At 36.8% G+C, this 12626-nt stretch overlaps 1 protein-coding gene across 4 annotated transcripts in view; it reads left to right on the top strand.

Moving 5' to 3' along the window:
- IQCG (IQ motif containing G) overlaps window positions 1–12626 on the top strand; it is a 59996-nt gene that overhangs the window by 31753 nt on the left and 15617 nt on the right. For all 4 annotated transcript variants that reach the window (XM_045540081.1, XM_045540079.1, XM_045540080.1 and 1 more), the window contains one exon: window positions 534–615. In XM_045540081.1, coding sequence (XP_045396037.1) covers window positions 534–615 — 82 coding nt within the window. The remainder of the gene's footprint in view (window positions 1–533; window positions 616–12626) is intronic.

Raw genomic sequence — 12626 nt, 5'->3', positions numbered from 1 at the left:
CTGGAAGCTCGGACCCTTGTTCGCTTAAGCTTCCTATGGTTGGAGGTCTCTGAGGCATATTCTTTCTTATGCCCACAACAAATTATCTTAGCTCTCTGAGACACATTTTCCTCATCTGTAAAATAGGGATAATGATAGACTACCTCATAAGGTTATTATGAGAAAAGAATATGCAATTAAAGTGCTCAAAATAGGAAGGATTCTTTTTTTCTCCTCTTGTACCTCCTTTTCGCTTGTTCTCAGCAGCAGCTATTTCAGATACAACACTGATAAGCCAGAATTACATCTTCCTCCAATTTACTAAAACAGTCTTTTAAAAAGTGTTCCTGAAAATGTGTTCCATGGACTAGCATTATTAGTATCACCTGGGAACTTATTAGAAATGCAAACTTCAGGGCCCCATCCCAAACCTCCCAAACCAGATTCCCTGGTGGTAGAGCCCAATATCTGTTTTTTAATGTGTAGGTGATCCTTACACACAGTAAGGTTTGAGAAGCACTGCTGTAAACACCCATCACTGTTATTTCTTCTAGGGAGGAAAATGGAAGAAAAAAGATAAAATCTCTTCAAAAACAGCTGGTTAATGTCAAAAAAGAATGGCAATTTGAAGTACAGGTAAGAATTACCTGCATAATCCCAAAAGTTACTGAGCTGAAACAGCTATTTAGAAGACATCTTTTTCAAGCAGAGAAAAGTTACGTATGAAAGATTGTTGTTTCTCGTGGTGTCTATACTGTTAAAAATACAAAGAGAGTAACTAGAGAGCTGACCTGGGTTGTACAAGTGTGTCCACAGTAGAGCTCTGGGAGATCCCACCCCCTGAGCTCTTAGCCTGTTCTTATCCTTACATCCCACCTCCACACACCACCCACTCCTTCCCTACTGGAGACCTTGTCTCAGGCAGTCTCTTGTATTCTAACATCCCAGATAGGAAAGTATATTACTAGAGACAACATTAAGCACATTACAAACCCTCTTATACATGGTGATTAGGTTTAATAATGCCATTTTTATTGTATTTCAAGTACAAAGCGGATTTAATGAGCTTTTGTGGGTCATTAGGACCTAATCTCATATCTAATTTACTTCTATCAGAAAACACATCTCAAGTTTGAAGGAATTGACATGCAAAACAAAGTTTGGGCTGCAACTTCAGCAGTTAGAAACTAGCTCTATTAGGGTGACTAACAGCTCTTCTATTAGCGACTTAGAAAGTTACAAAGTATGGCCTAATATCAGCTTTTCATTGACTAGCTATTTGGACAATTTTATGCTTCAGAGCAGGGAATCTTCATTATTCCCTACATAGACATTGGAAGAATATTTTTAAAATATATTTGGAAGAATTTGTTTAAAAGGTCACTAGTCTTTCTTTCAAGATACTATCTTTAAGTCTTCCAAACAAATTGCTTAACACCCTTTCTTATTTTTTATTTGCAAATTACAAAGTTCCTTTGGTATTGTTCTTGACATCATTATCTCTATTAGCCCTCTGCTTATAGCTTATATTTTTTGAAAACCATTTTCCTGCCTCTGGGAAGCTTCACAAAAACTAGTTCGTGCTTAAGTTTTCTTTCTAATGAACAGAGTTTTTCAGGGTTTTGTAGCTTTTTTCACTGAAAAACTCTCCCATAATTTAAAAATTCCTCTTGATTGCTTAAAGCCCAGGAGTTCAAGGTTGCAGTGAGCTGTGATTGTGCCACTGCACTCCAGCCTGGGCTGCCCCCCACTGAGAACCCATTTCAAAAAAAATTTTTTTTGTAATTAAAAAAATTCCTCTTGAGATCCTTACTTTTTAAAATAGAAGATATTTATATTATTCTCCTTTTAAGCCCTCTAAACCAACAGTGTTGAACGAAACCTCAGAGTTAGTACTCTGCCAGTTAACTCTCCTATGCTACCATCATGACCATCTTTTTTCTCTCTCCTCAAACACTGCTGATAATAGAATTTTCCAGACAGCAATGAACAGTTGATCCTGAAACTTACTCTCTTGGATTACGTCTCAGCCATTACATTTAGCCACAGTAAAACTAAAGCAGAATATCACTCAGATATTTTGATCATCAGCAATAAGAATAAGTTAAGAAACTAGGACTAGAAGATCCAAGACAAGCTTTGGAACAAAAACCAGCTATCAATATGAAATCAAGTTAAATTCCTAGAGTTTCTAAAAACCAGGGGTCAAGTTTGGAAAACAAGAAGACAGGAAGTACATGGACACTAGAGACCTGTGGGTCAGAAAAGGATGCCAGCAATAGGATGGCAGGTTTTTGTGTGTGAAAGGGTCAGTGGTAACTTGGGTGTGAAGGAACAATTGTTTTAGATACTAGGCAGAAAAAAAAGTCACAAAGGAAAAAAATCAGGTTGCTTTCAGGCTCCTGAACATAAGCATGCAAAGTGAGATAACAGTGGAGCAGCATTTTCATGAAACTAGTGGGAAAAAAGAGAGAGAACCAAGGCTGGGCATGGTGGCTCATTCCTATAATCCTAGCCCTCTGGGAGGCTGAGGCAGGAGGATTCCTTGAGGTCAGGAGTTCAAGCCCAGCCTGAGCAAGAGACAGACCCATCTCTACTAAAAATAGAAAAAAGTAGCTGGGCATAGTGGCGTGCACCTGTAGTCCCAACTACTCGGGAGGCTGAGGCAGGAGGATCACTTGAACCCAGGAGTTTAAGGTTACAGTGAGCTATGATGATGCCACTGCACTCCAGCCTGGGTGACAGAGTGAGACTTTGTCTCAAAAAAAAAAAAAAAAAATCAAGATCTATATATAAAAATCTATTTATCTTTTTCATACATCAGCAACAGACTTTGAAAATAAAATTGAAAAAATTGTTATTTACAATATCATCAAAAATATCGAATACCCAGCATTGAATCCAGCAGCAGCAACAATAATGATGATAAAATATGTAGGGCTTCTTTGCAGAAAACTATAAAGCAGTATTGAAAAATTAAATAATACTTAAATAAGTGGAAGGGTATACTATGTTTGTGGATTAGAAGACTCAATATTATGGAGATGTCAGTTCTCCCAAAATTGGTCTATAAATTATTCAATCTCAATCAAAATTCTGATTGAATTTTTATTTATTCATTTATTTTTGAGAATCTTGACAAACTGATTCTAAAATTTGTACAGAAATGCTAAGGGCTAAAAATAGTCAAGACAGTATTGAAGAACAAGGTAGAAGGACTTGCTTTCTTGAATTGTTAGAATTATTATAAAGCTGTACTAATTTGCACTAATTAAAACAGTGTGTACTGGTGCAAGGATTGACAAATTGAACAATGGTACAGAATATAAAGAGAACCATTGTAGATGTGTGACAAGGATAGCACTACGGTGCAGTGGTGGAAGGCAGTTTTAATAAATGATGCTGAAGAAATTGGATACCCACATGGAAAGAAATTAAACTTTACTCTGACCTGCCACCATACACAAATATCACTTCCATGTGAGTATAGATTTAAATGGATAAGTGTAGATCTAAATTTTAGGCTAAAACATAACATTTCTAGATAATATAGGAGACTATCATCTTGACTTTGGGTAGGGAAAGATTTCTTACACAGGCCACAAATGGTACAAACTACAGAGGAAGAGGTTGATAAATTTGACCACATTAAAATTAAAAGCTTATGTTCATCAAAAGGCACCATTAAGTAAGAAAAAGACCAAGCCACAACATGGGAGAAGCTACTTACAACATATAACCAACAAAGGCTTGTATCCAGAATATGTAGAGAACTCTATAAATTAATGAGAAAAGGACAGATACGTAATGGAAAAATGAGCAAGAGAGTGAACAGGCACTTCAAAAAGAGGATGTCCAACTGGCTAATCAACATGTGAAAGTGTGTTCAACCTAAACTGTCATCAGGGAAATGCAAATTGAAACCATACGTGACACAGTTACATTCTCATTAGAATAGATAATTTATGATACTAAATGGTGACAATATAGAATAATGGGAATTCTAATACATCATACTAGTCCTACCACTCTGGAAAAATTTGACATTATCAAAGTTAAAAGATATGCATGCCTTATTACCCAGCAGTTCAACCCAATACAATGTGTGTATGCATGTGCATGAAGAATCATGTACAAAAATGATCAATACAGCATTATTTTGGTAGCTCATAAATGGAAACAACCAAAATGGTGTTATCATACATTATGGTATATACATACCATGGAATACTATACTTCAGTTAAAATTACCACATCCTGAACATAATAGTCTAGACACACAAAAAAACATACTGAATATGATCCCAATTTTAGAAAGTTCAAAAAACTAAACTATAGTTTTAGGAATAAATGCTTAAATTGTAAACTATAAAGAAGATTACCATTACATTAAAGATACTAGATACTTCTGGAAGGGGGAAGGTAGTGACTGAGAAAGGGTATGTGGGAGTTCAGGGGGGCTCATGTCAATCCTGTTTCTTATTCTGGGATTCCTTTGTTAAGTGGGAATTACTTTATAAATGAGACATATACCTATGTTTGTACACTTTTTATAACATATGTTCTGTATTCACACACACAGAGTTAGAAAAAAGTAATTACATGTGTGTTGTGTGTTAAAGTACAAGATGTTATGAATGTATAGAGGAAGGAGCTTTAACTAAGGCTAGTGAGTAAGAAAAGGTCACAATATAGAAATTATTTGTAAGCTGAGACTTAGAGGATATCTGCAAGTTAGCCAGGTGGAGAGGAGAAGAATATTTTAGGCACAGGGAACAGAAAAATATATTTAAAGAATTTTTTATTATGTCTGCTTGATGAATTGACTCTTTTATCATAATAAAGCATTCCTCTTTATGTATGATAATACTCTTTGTCTTAAAGTCTATCTTATCTTATATGTCACTCCTTTCTTCTTATACTTACTGTTTGCATGACATATCTTTTTCTACTCATTTACTTTTTTATTTTGAAATGTTAAAGGACTTATTCAGATAAGATTTTAACTTTTTATGAAATCGTATATGGAATCTTAACTGTTTGCCTCTTTTTTTATTTTAAAATATTAAGAGGGTACAAATGTTTTTGTTACATGGATACACTGTATAAATTCTGAAGTCAGGGCTTTCAGTGTGCCTGTCACCAGGACAGTGTTCATGGTGTCCAATAGGTAAGTTTTTATCCCTCCCCCACCTCCCTTTCTCCTCCCTTCTTTAGTTTCTAATGTGCTTCATGTCTCTTTGTGCCTGTGTGTACCCATCATTTAGCTCCCACTTATTTTCCATTCCTGAGATACTTCACTTAGAATAATGGTCTCCAGTTCCATCCAAGTTGCTACAAAAGACATTATTCCATTCCTTTTTATGTCTGAGCAGTACTCCATGGTATATGTATATACCACATTTTCTTTATCCACTCATGAAGTGATGGGCATTTAGGTTCATTCCATATCTTTGCAATTGTGAATTGAGCTGCAATAAACATTTGACTGTAGCTGTCTTTTTCATAAAATTATTTGTTTTCCTTTAGGTAGGTACCCAGTAATGGGATTGCTGGATAAAATGGTAGATCTACTTTTTGCTCTTTGGGGGATCTCCATACTGTTTTCCATAGGGGTTGTACTAGTTTGCAGTCCCATCAACAGTGTATAAACATTCCTTTTTCTCTGCATCCATGCCAACATCTGCTATTTTTTTACTTTTTAATGGCCATTCTGAGAGGGGTAAGGTGGTATCATTTACTTTTAAACTATCAATTCATGTCTTTTATTTTATTGTTTACTTTTTGTTTGTCCTCTCTGGTTTTCTTGTTTTCCTGACCTATTTTAGTTTATTTGATTTTTAAAATTTTTATATTTTAATTTATCTATTGGATTTTTATCTATACCTATTTTTATTTTTTAAACAATTGGTTGCTTTAGAGATTTCTTTTCACAATTTATTTGGCATTAATATTGTGCCATTTCACATAAAATGTAAAAACCTTGACCCATATAGTTTAATTTCTCTCCCTTCCCCCAGCCATGATCTTTATCTAATGGCTGTTATATATATTACATTTATCGTACATTTTAAACACCACAAGACAAAAAATACATTTTTTGCTTTAAATGGTTATGTTTTTAAAAATTAAGAGGAAAATAGGACTCTTATATTTACTTAGATGTTTATCAAAAGGTTTCATCTGGTATCATTTCCTTTCAGTATGAAGAAATTTCTTTACATTTTTTGCCATCCATGTTTGCTCCTAACAAGTCCCCTTAATTTCCTTTTACTTAGAAATGTCTTTATCTTGCCTTCATCCTTGAAGAATATTTTCACTGGGTATAGAATTCTGGGTCGACAGATTTTTTTCTTTCAGTACTGAAGGATATCCACTGTCTTCGGTCAATATATTATATTATATTATATTATATTATATTATATTATATTATTTTATTTTAGAGACAGAGTCTGACTCTGTCACCCAAGCTGAAGTGCAGTGGCTCAGTCATAGCTCACTATAACCTGGTACTCCTAGGCTCAAGTAATCTCCCCACCTTGGCCTCCCAAAGCACTGGGATTACAGGCATGAGCTACCATGCCCGGCCTCCATTAGTTTCTTGTGAAGTAGTGGTTATTCAAATCATTGTTCCTGTGTATATGATGGGTGTGTGTGGTTTTTTGTTTGTTTGTTTTTGAGACGGCCTCCCTCTGTCACCAGGCTAGAGTACAGTGGCATCATCATAGTTCGTTGCAACCTCAAACTCCTGGGCTCAAGTGGTCCTCTTGCCTCAGCATCCTGAGTAGCTGAGACTACAAGCATGGGCGATGATGCCTGGCTAATTTTTCTATTTTTAATAGAGATGAGGTCTCACTCTTGCTCAGGCTGGTCTCAAACTTCTGAGCTCAAGCAGTCCTCCCACCTCAGCCTCTCAGAGTGCTAGGATTACAGGTGTGAGCTGCTGGACCTGGTCTCAGCCATTATTCTTAAACATTTTTTGTGTATGGTAAAATATATATAACATAAAATTTATCATCTTAACCATTTTTAAGTGTTATTTAGTGGTAATAAGTATATTGACATTGTTGTGCAATCATTACCACCATGCATCTCCAAAGCTCTTTCCCTCTTGCAAAACTGAAACTCTCTACCCATTAACCCTTCCATTCCCTCTCCCTCCAGCTCCTGGCAACCACTATTCTGCTTTTTGTCTCTATGATTTTGACTACTCTAGGTACCTCATATAAGTGGAATCATATGGTATTTGTGTTTTGTCACTGTGAGCCATTATTTTTTCACTTTATTTTCAGCTCCATTTGCTCTTACCTCTCCTACTGGAACTCCAGTTACCTCTATTTTGGACCTTTTGATGTTGACCTGCAGGTCCCTCTGTTCATTAAGTTTTTTTTTTTTTTCACTTTGTTCATCAGATTGAATAATTTCTGTTACTCTGTCTTCAAGTTCATTGAATCTTTTCCTCTGCCATAGTCTTTTTAGACTGAAGAACCAGCAAACAGATTCAGGGGCAATCACAGCCTTTGAAAAGTAAGGGAATAATACTGAAAGGAAGGAAATAATCCTGACATGTGTATAGAGTTTATGCACAGAATTTGGAGTTTCCTTTCTCTGCTGTTAAGCCTATCTAAATACATTTTTTGTTTTAAATTGTGTATTTTTCGGTTTTAGAATTTGCTTTTAGTTCTTCTTTGTAGTTTCTATTTCTGTGCTGAGATTTCCTACCTTTTTATTTATTATGAGCACAGTTTTTCTTTACTTCATTGAGCTTTGTAGAAAATCCTTGTTTGCTAATTCCAACATTTGGGCATTTCAAGGTCAATCTCTGTTGATTATCTGTTCTCTGGGAATGGTCCAGTTTTCTTCTTCAATGTGGAGTAATTTTGGAATGTGTTCGGATAATGTGAATGTTATTTTGTAAAGGCTGTATATTCTGCTCTATTCCCCCCCAAAGCATATTGTCATTTTTGTTTTAGCAGATACTTAACTTGTTTAAATTCAAGCTCAGAACTCTCTCTTACCTACAATGGGCAGCAGCTCAAATATCAGTGCAGTTCTTTTATCCTTAGAGCTTCCTGCATTCTTACTGACACTGTGTGGTTCAGGAGTGAGCCAGACATGTGTATAGAGTTTATGCACAGAATTTGGAGTTTCCTTTCTCTGGTTCAGGATTATTTTCTTCCTTTCAGTATTATTCCCTTACTTTTCAAAGGCTGTGATTGCCCCTTGTTTGCTGGTTCTTCAGTCTAAAAAGACTACAGGGTTTTGAATCCGAGTTTTAGCTGCTCCACATGTACCCCCTGATCCCCCCACCAAGTGTTGACTATAGTTTGCTAAAGGTCATAGAAATTGAGAAACTCACCCCATGTTGTTGTCTACTCTCATCTAGATGCCTGATTTTGTACACTCTCCAATGTTTTTATATAATTTCTTTTTGTATTATGTCCAGAGTTTATCATTACTGTGTGAGGGTCATTCTGGTAGGAGCTTATCTGCAATAGTGAAAGCAGAACTTCTGAAAATTTAATTAGGAAACAGCTTGAGGTATATAAGGGACTGAAAGAAGACCAGTAGAGCTGCTGAAGTTTGGAGAGAAAAGGAGACAGTAGCATGAGATGAAACTAGAATGGGAGCCAGGGAGCAGATTATGGAGGGCTTTACAAGCCATGCTTGTCTAGGCAAATATCATCAATGGGTGCCATATAGGTGGGGGAGGCCCGTTATGTAAGAAATCTATCTTGTCATTGGAGGTCAGGGTTTGGGACCATATTGAAATTCTGAGTTTGTAATCTTTGTTTTGTTTGTTAGTGCTACATCTAGTCTGCTTCAGACCCATGGCTTTATGCTGACCCAGAGTTTCTTAAAGCAGTTGCCTTTACCTCATCATACTGCCTCCAGCATATACAATAAACCTTTCCAATGCTGAAGCTGCTGCTGAGCTTTTAGTGTTGGGGAGATAATATCACAACAGGAAGCCAAGGAGGACTTATTTCCCAAGAGAGAGAAAAAGAGAGATTTTTTTCTTATATAGAGAAATATATTTATTCTCTAAGCTATAGGCCTTAGCCTTCAAGGAGAAAGTTGGCTCATAATGAAGAGTTCTTTACCTATTTCAGTTTTGCCATGACAGTTGAGGTCTAGATATAGTGACCATGAAAGATATGATGCCAATCCTAGTCATTTGACTGGTTATAAAAGGAGCCAAAGATCATGAAGATGGATGTCCTAGAATCCTACAATATTGTTGCAATAGTGACAAGGATTTTCCCAATGGTGCTCAGTGATTTTGAACACAAATTGTTGCCCTTTGACTCTTACAGTGCCCTACTTGTATTCTCCTGCTTGATGAAGAGCATGTTGCAGGAGCTAATTGTAAAAATTTATTCCTTAGACCTACATTCACATGAATGTCTAGACTAGGAGTCCCTAAGCCAAATACAGCACTACCAATTCCTCACCTTTTATTGTTCTTTCAGCCTTCCCATTGCGATACATGGTCATTGACTGTACTTTGGAAAGCTCAGTGCTGTTTAGGAAGCTTGCCATGATATCTTAAAATGGGCCTGAACTACTCCATCCTCTAAGCTGTACTTTGTTTTTTCTCTGGCTACCCTATAATTAACTTTTGCATGTTACCTAGCTCTTTTCTTCACTCAGCCCTTCAGCTTTCTTCACTCTTTGATGAATCTTTTTTTTTCCTTTGGCCAGATGTAGACTAGGTACCAAAGAGAATAGGTTGAGATGAATATGATCTCTAGGCTCCAAAATGGGTTAAAGAATTAAATGAAGATAAAAGACATGCTTGCTAAATTTAGAAGGTACTCAAAGCTGGTATGTGACAAGGAATAGAAATCAGAATAGCGATTATAGAACACTGAGCTGACTCCAACAAGATGCAAGGGTGAAACTAAAATCCTGATTTTGGTTAGAAGAATCTTTTAAGTTGTGAATTGTGAAGACCTAACTTGTCTTTAACAGTTTCATAAGAGGCCCAGCCAGGTTCTAACATGAGTACCTGAGGTTAGGAACCTACCACTGGTTTTTATAGTAACAGCATTTGAAAAGGTACCTGGCTTTCTGTCTTCTCTAGACTTCTTAGAGTCTCCCTTTCACAGTTTTTCTTCTAGTGGCTTATCATCAGAGTCTTAATAACAATCATGACAATCTATTAACATAAAATATTGTGAAAAGCATTTGGAGTGCTTCCTCTTTGTTTTGATTATGCAATTAGTGGCACTGAATAGTGTTTATACAATAGGGAGAACATACTGCCTTCTCCTGTGTTGTGGTTAGACATATATAATGTTGTATACAGTTTTGGGCATCCCATTTAAGAAGGAGTTTACTCAGAAGAGATCAGCCAAAACAGTGAGCTGTGTGGAAACTTTATTACAGAAGGAAAGCTAAGAGGAAATTGGTATGATTGACCTGGGAAAGAGAACAGTTCAAATGGAAATGAAAGCAGTAGGTGGACCTGGAGCCTGAAACTTTAGAAGTTTGGATTTGATTATGTTTTATCTGCATCTCAGAATGGGAGACTCTGTTTAACTCAGAGTTTATTCAGAGTCTATGGACTCTTACAGAATCAGCCAGTATTCTAAGTCATGGGCAGACAGACAAATATAAATGTTAATTTAATACAAAACTGTATTTTTTTCTGTAGCTTTTATCACTGTAATAGACCACATCCCCATTTGCCCTTTTGCCATCCAATGAAAGGGGCAACCTGAGATGTAGTACAAGTTCCAATTTCTTCAGACAGTAGCTTCCAAAATTCCAGGAACTCTCTTCTCTACTTTGTGTTCAGTTATGAAAACAGACACTACCATTGGCAGCCTTTGGCTCACACTATTGCGGCAGCCTTTAGAGTCTTATTAACTTGTTAACAGTTGGTTGATTCCCTCTTTTTATTACTAAATCATGCTTCTCTGAATTCAAATAACAAGTCCAGAAGTCCAGTTCTGAAGGCAGTTTTGGGATTTGGAAGTAAAGTTTGTGAAAACCCACAAATATGATGGGACACTCCATGGACCTTGGTCATGGGGAAAGCTCCAGACACCATGGACAACCAGGATTATAGGTACTGGTGAAGGCAAATCTTTTCCTAGTGAAAATTGTAAAAGAAATTCATGTAACTCAAGACCATTGGCCTGTAGCCCACTGCTTGTATGCTGGCTCTTGTTGCACCCTGGGGATGAGGAAATGGAATAGCACTTCAGTTCACTTATTAGTTTGCCATGATTGTGATTTTACCATCACTAGCCTGTCCGTATTTTACATCTTCCTCTTATGTTTCCACACTGTCACCACAGAGGGGCATAACAATGTCTGTGCAAAACATCAATAAATGAAAGAACTTAGAGTAACCAGAGGCCCATGGCAACAGCATTAAAACCAGATGCCTTTGGCTTGGCACAGCTGATGTTGTATGAACTTATAAACTGTTACATAATGTAATACCTTCTGTTTACCATAGGCAGAAACTCCTAGAGTTTTAACTTTGTATTTCTTTTTTTAATTTATTTTCTATTTTATTTTATTTATTTACTTTTTGAGACAGAGCCTTACTCTGTTGTCCAGGCTAGAGTGCCACCGTGTCAGCCTAGCTCATAGCAACCTCAAACTCCTGGGCTCAAGTATCCTCCCACCTCAGCCTCCTGAGGAGCTGGGACTAGAGGTGTGCACCACCATGCCTGGATCATTTTTTTTTTTTTTACTTTATTTTTTTGTAGAGACAGGACTCTCTCTCTGTTAACCCAGGCTGGTCTTAAACTCCTGGCCTCAAGTGTTCCTCTTACCTTGGCCTCCCAAAGTGCTGGGCTTATAGGCATGAGACACTGTGACCTATGATGCTTTCAGCTATGTTTATTTTTCGTTATGGATGATTTTGACTAATTTCTGCTTTGTTGTTTTCTTCCAATAGTTACTTAGAACTAATCCCACCCAGCTGATGTGGTAAGATTAAAGGTGGATGGTATTTAGAGAAACATAGATCTCTGTTTGAAGCCATGCATTTTTGTTATTAGTTGTATATTTGCTAGTTGTGCTGTCAGATAACACCAGTCACCTCTTTGTGAAGTTACTCACACTTTGATTCTTTTCAAACAAATGTTACATCTCTTACTAAAACCTTTCCAGGGATTCCTATGGCACTCGTAATAAAATCCAAACTTCTCACTCGCACCCCTGAGGTCCTGCATGGTTTGTTCTTACCTACTTCTCCAACCTCATCTTGTCCCACTCTCAGCCCTCACTAGGCTACAGCCGCCAGAGTTTTCTTTCAGTTCCTGGAATGAATGCAGGTCTTGACTAACTCAGGACTTTGGCATATACTTTTTCTGTTTTGGGAATTCTTCTTGATCCCATTTTTCATGTGATAGACTGATCCTTCAGTTATCAGATTCAGTTATCAGTTATCAGTTATCAGTTTCATGTGATAGACTGATCCTTCAGTTATCAGATTAAACATTGCTTCCTTGGAGAATCCTTCTCAGACTGTGTAATCTAACTAGGTCTCCCTTGTTATTTTCTCCCATAACCTGTTGTCCTTGTCTTTCCTATCATTTTGCACAGTTTAAAAAAGTTTACACATAGTTGTTTGTTTCCTTTTAACCACATTTCTCCCACTAGAATGTAAGCTCTATGAGGGC

The sequence above is a fragment of the Lemur catta genome, chromosome 1 (assembly GCF_020740605.2).
Source record: "Lemur catta isolate mLemCat1 chromosome 1, mLemCat1.pri, whole genome shotgun sequence".
Taxonomy (NCBI): domain Eukaryota; kingdom Metazoa; phylum Chordata; class Mammalia; order Primates; family Lemuridae; genus Lemur; species Lemur catta.
The sequence above is the reverse complement of the archived record's forward strand: the minus strand, read 5'-3'. Positions and strand labels throughout refer to the sequence as shown.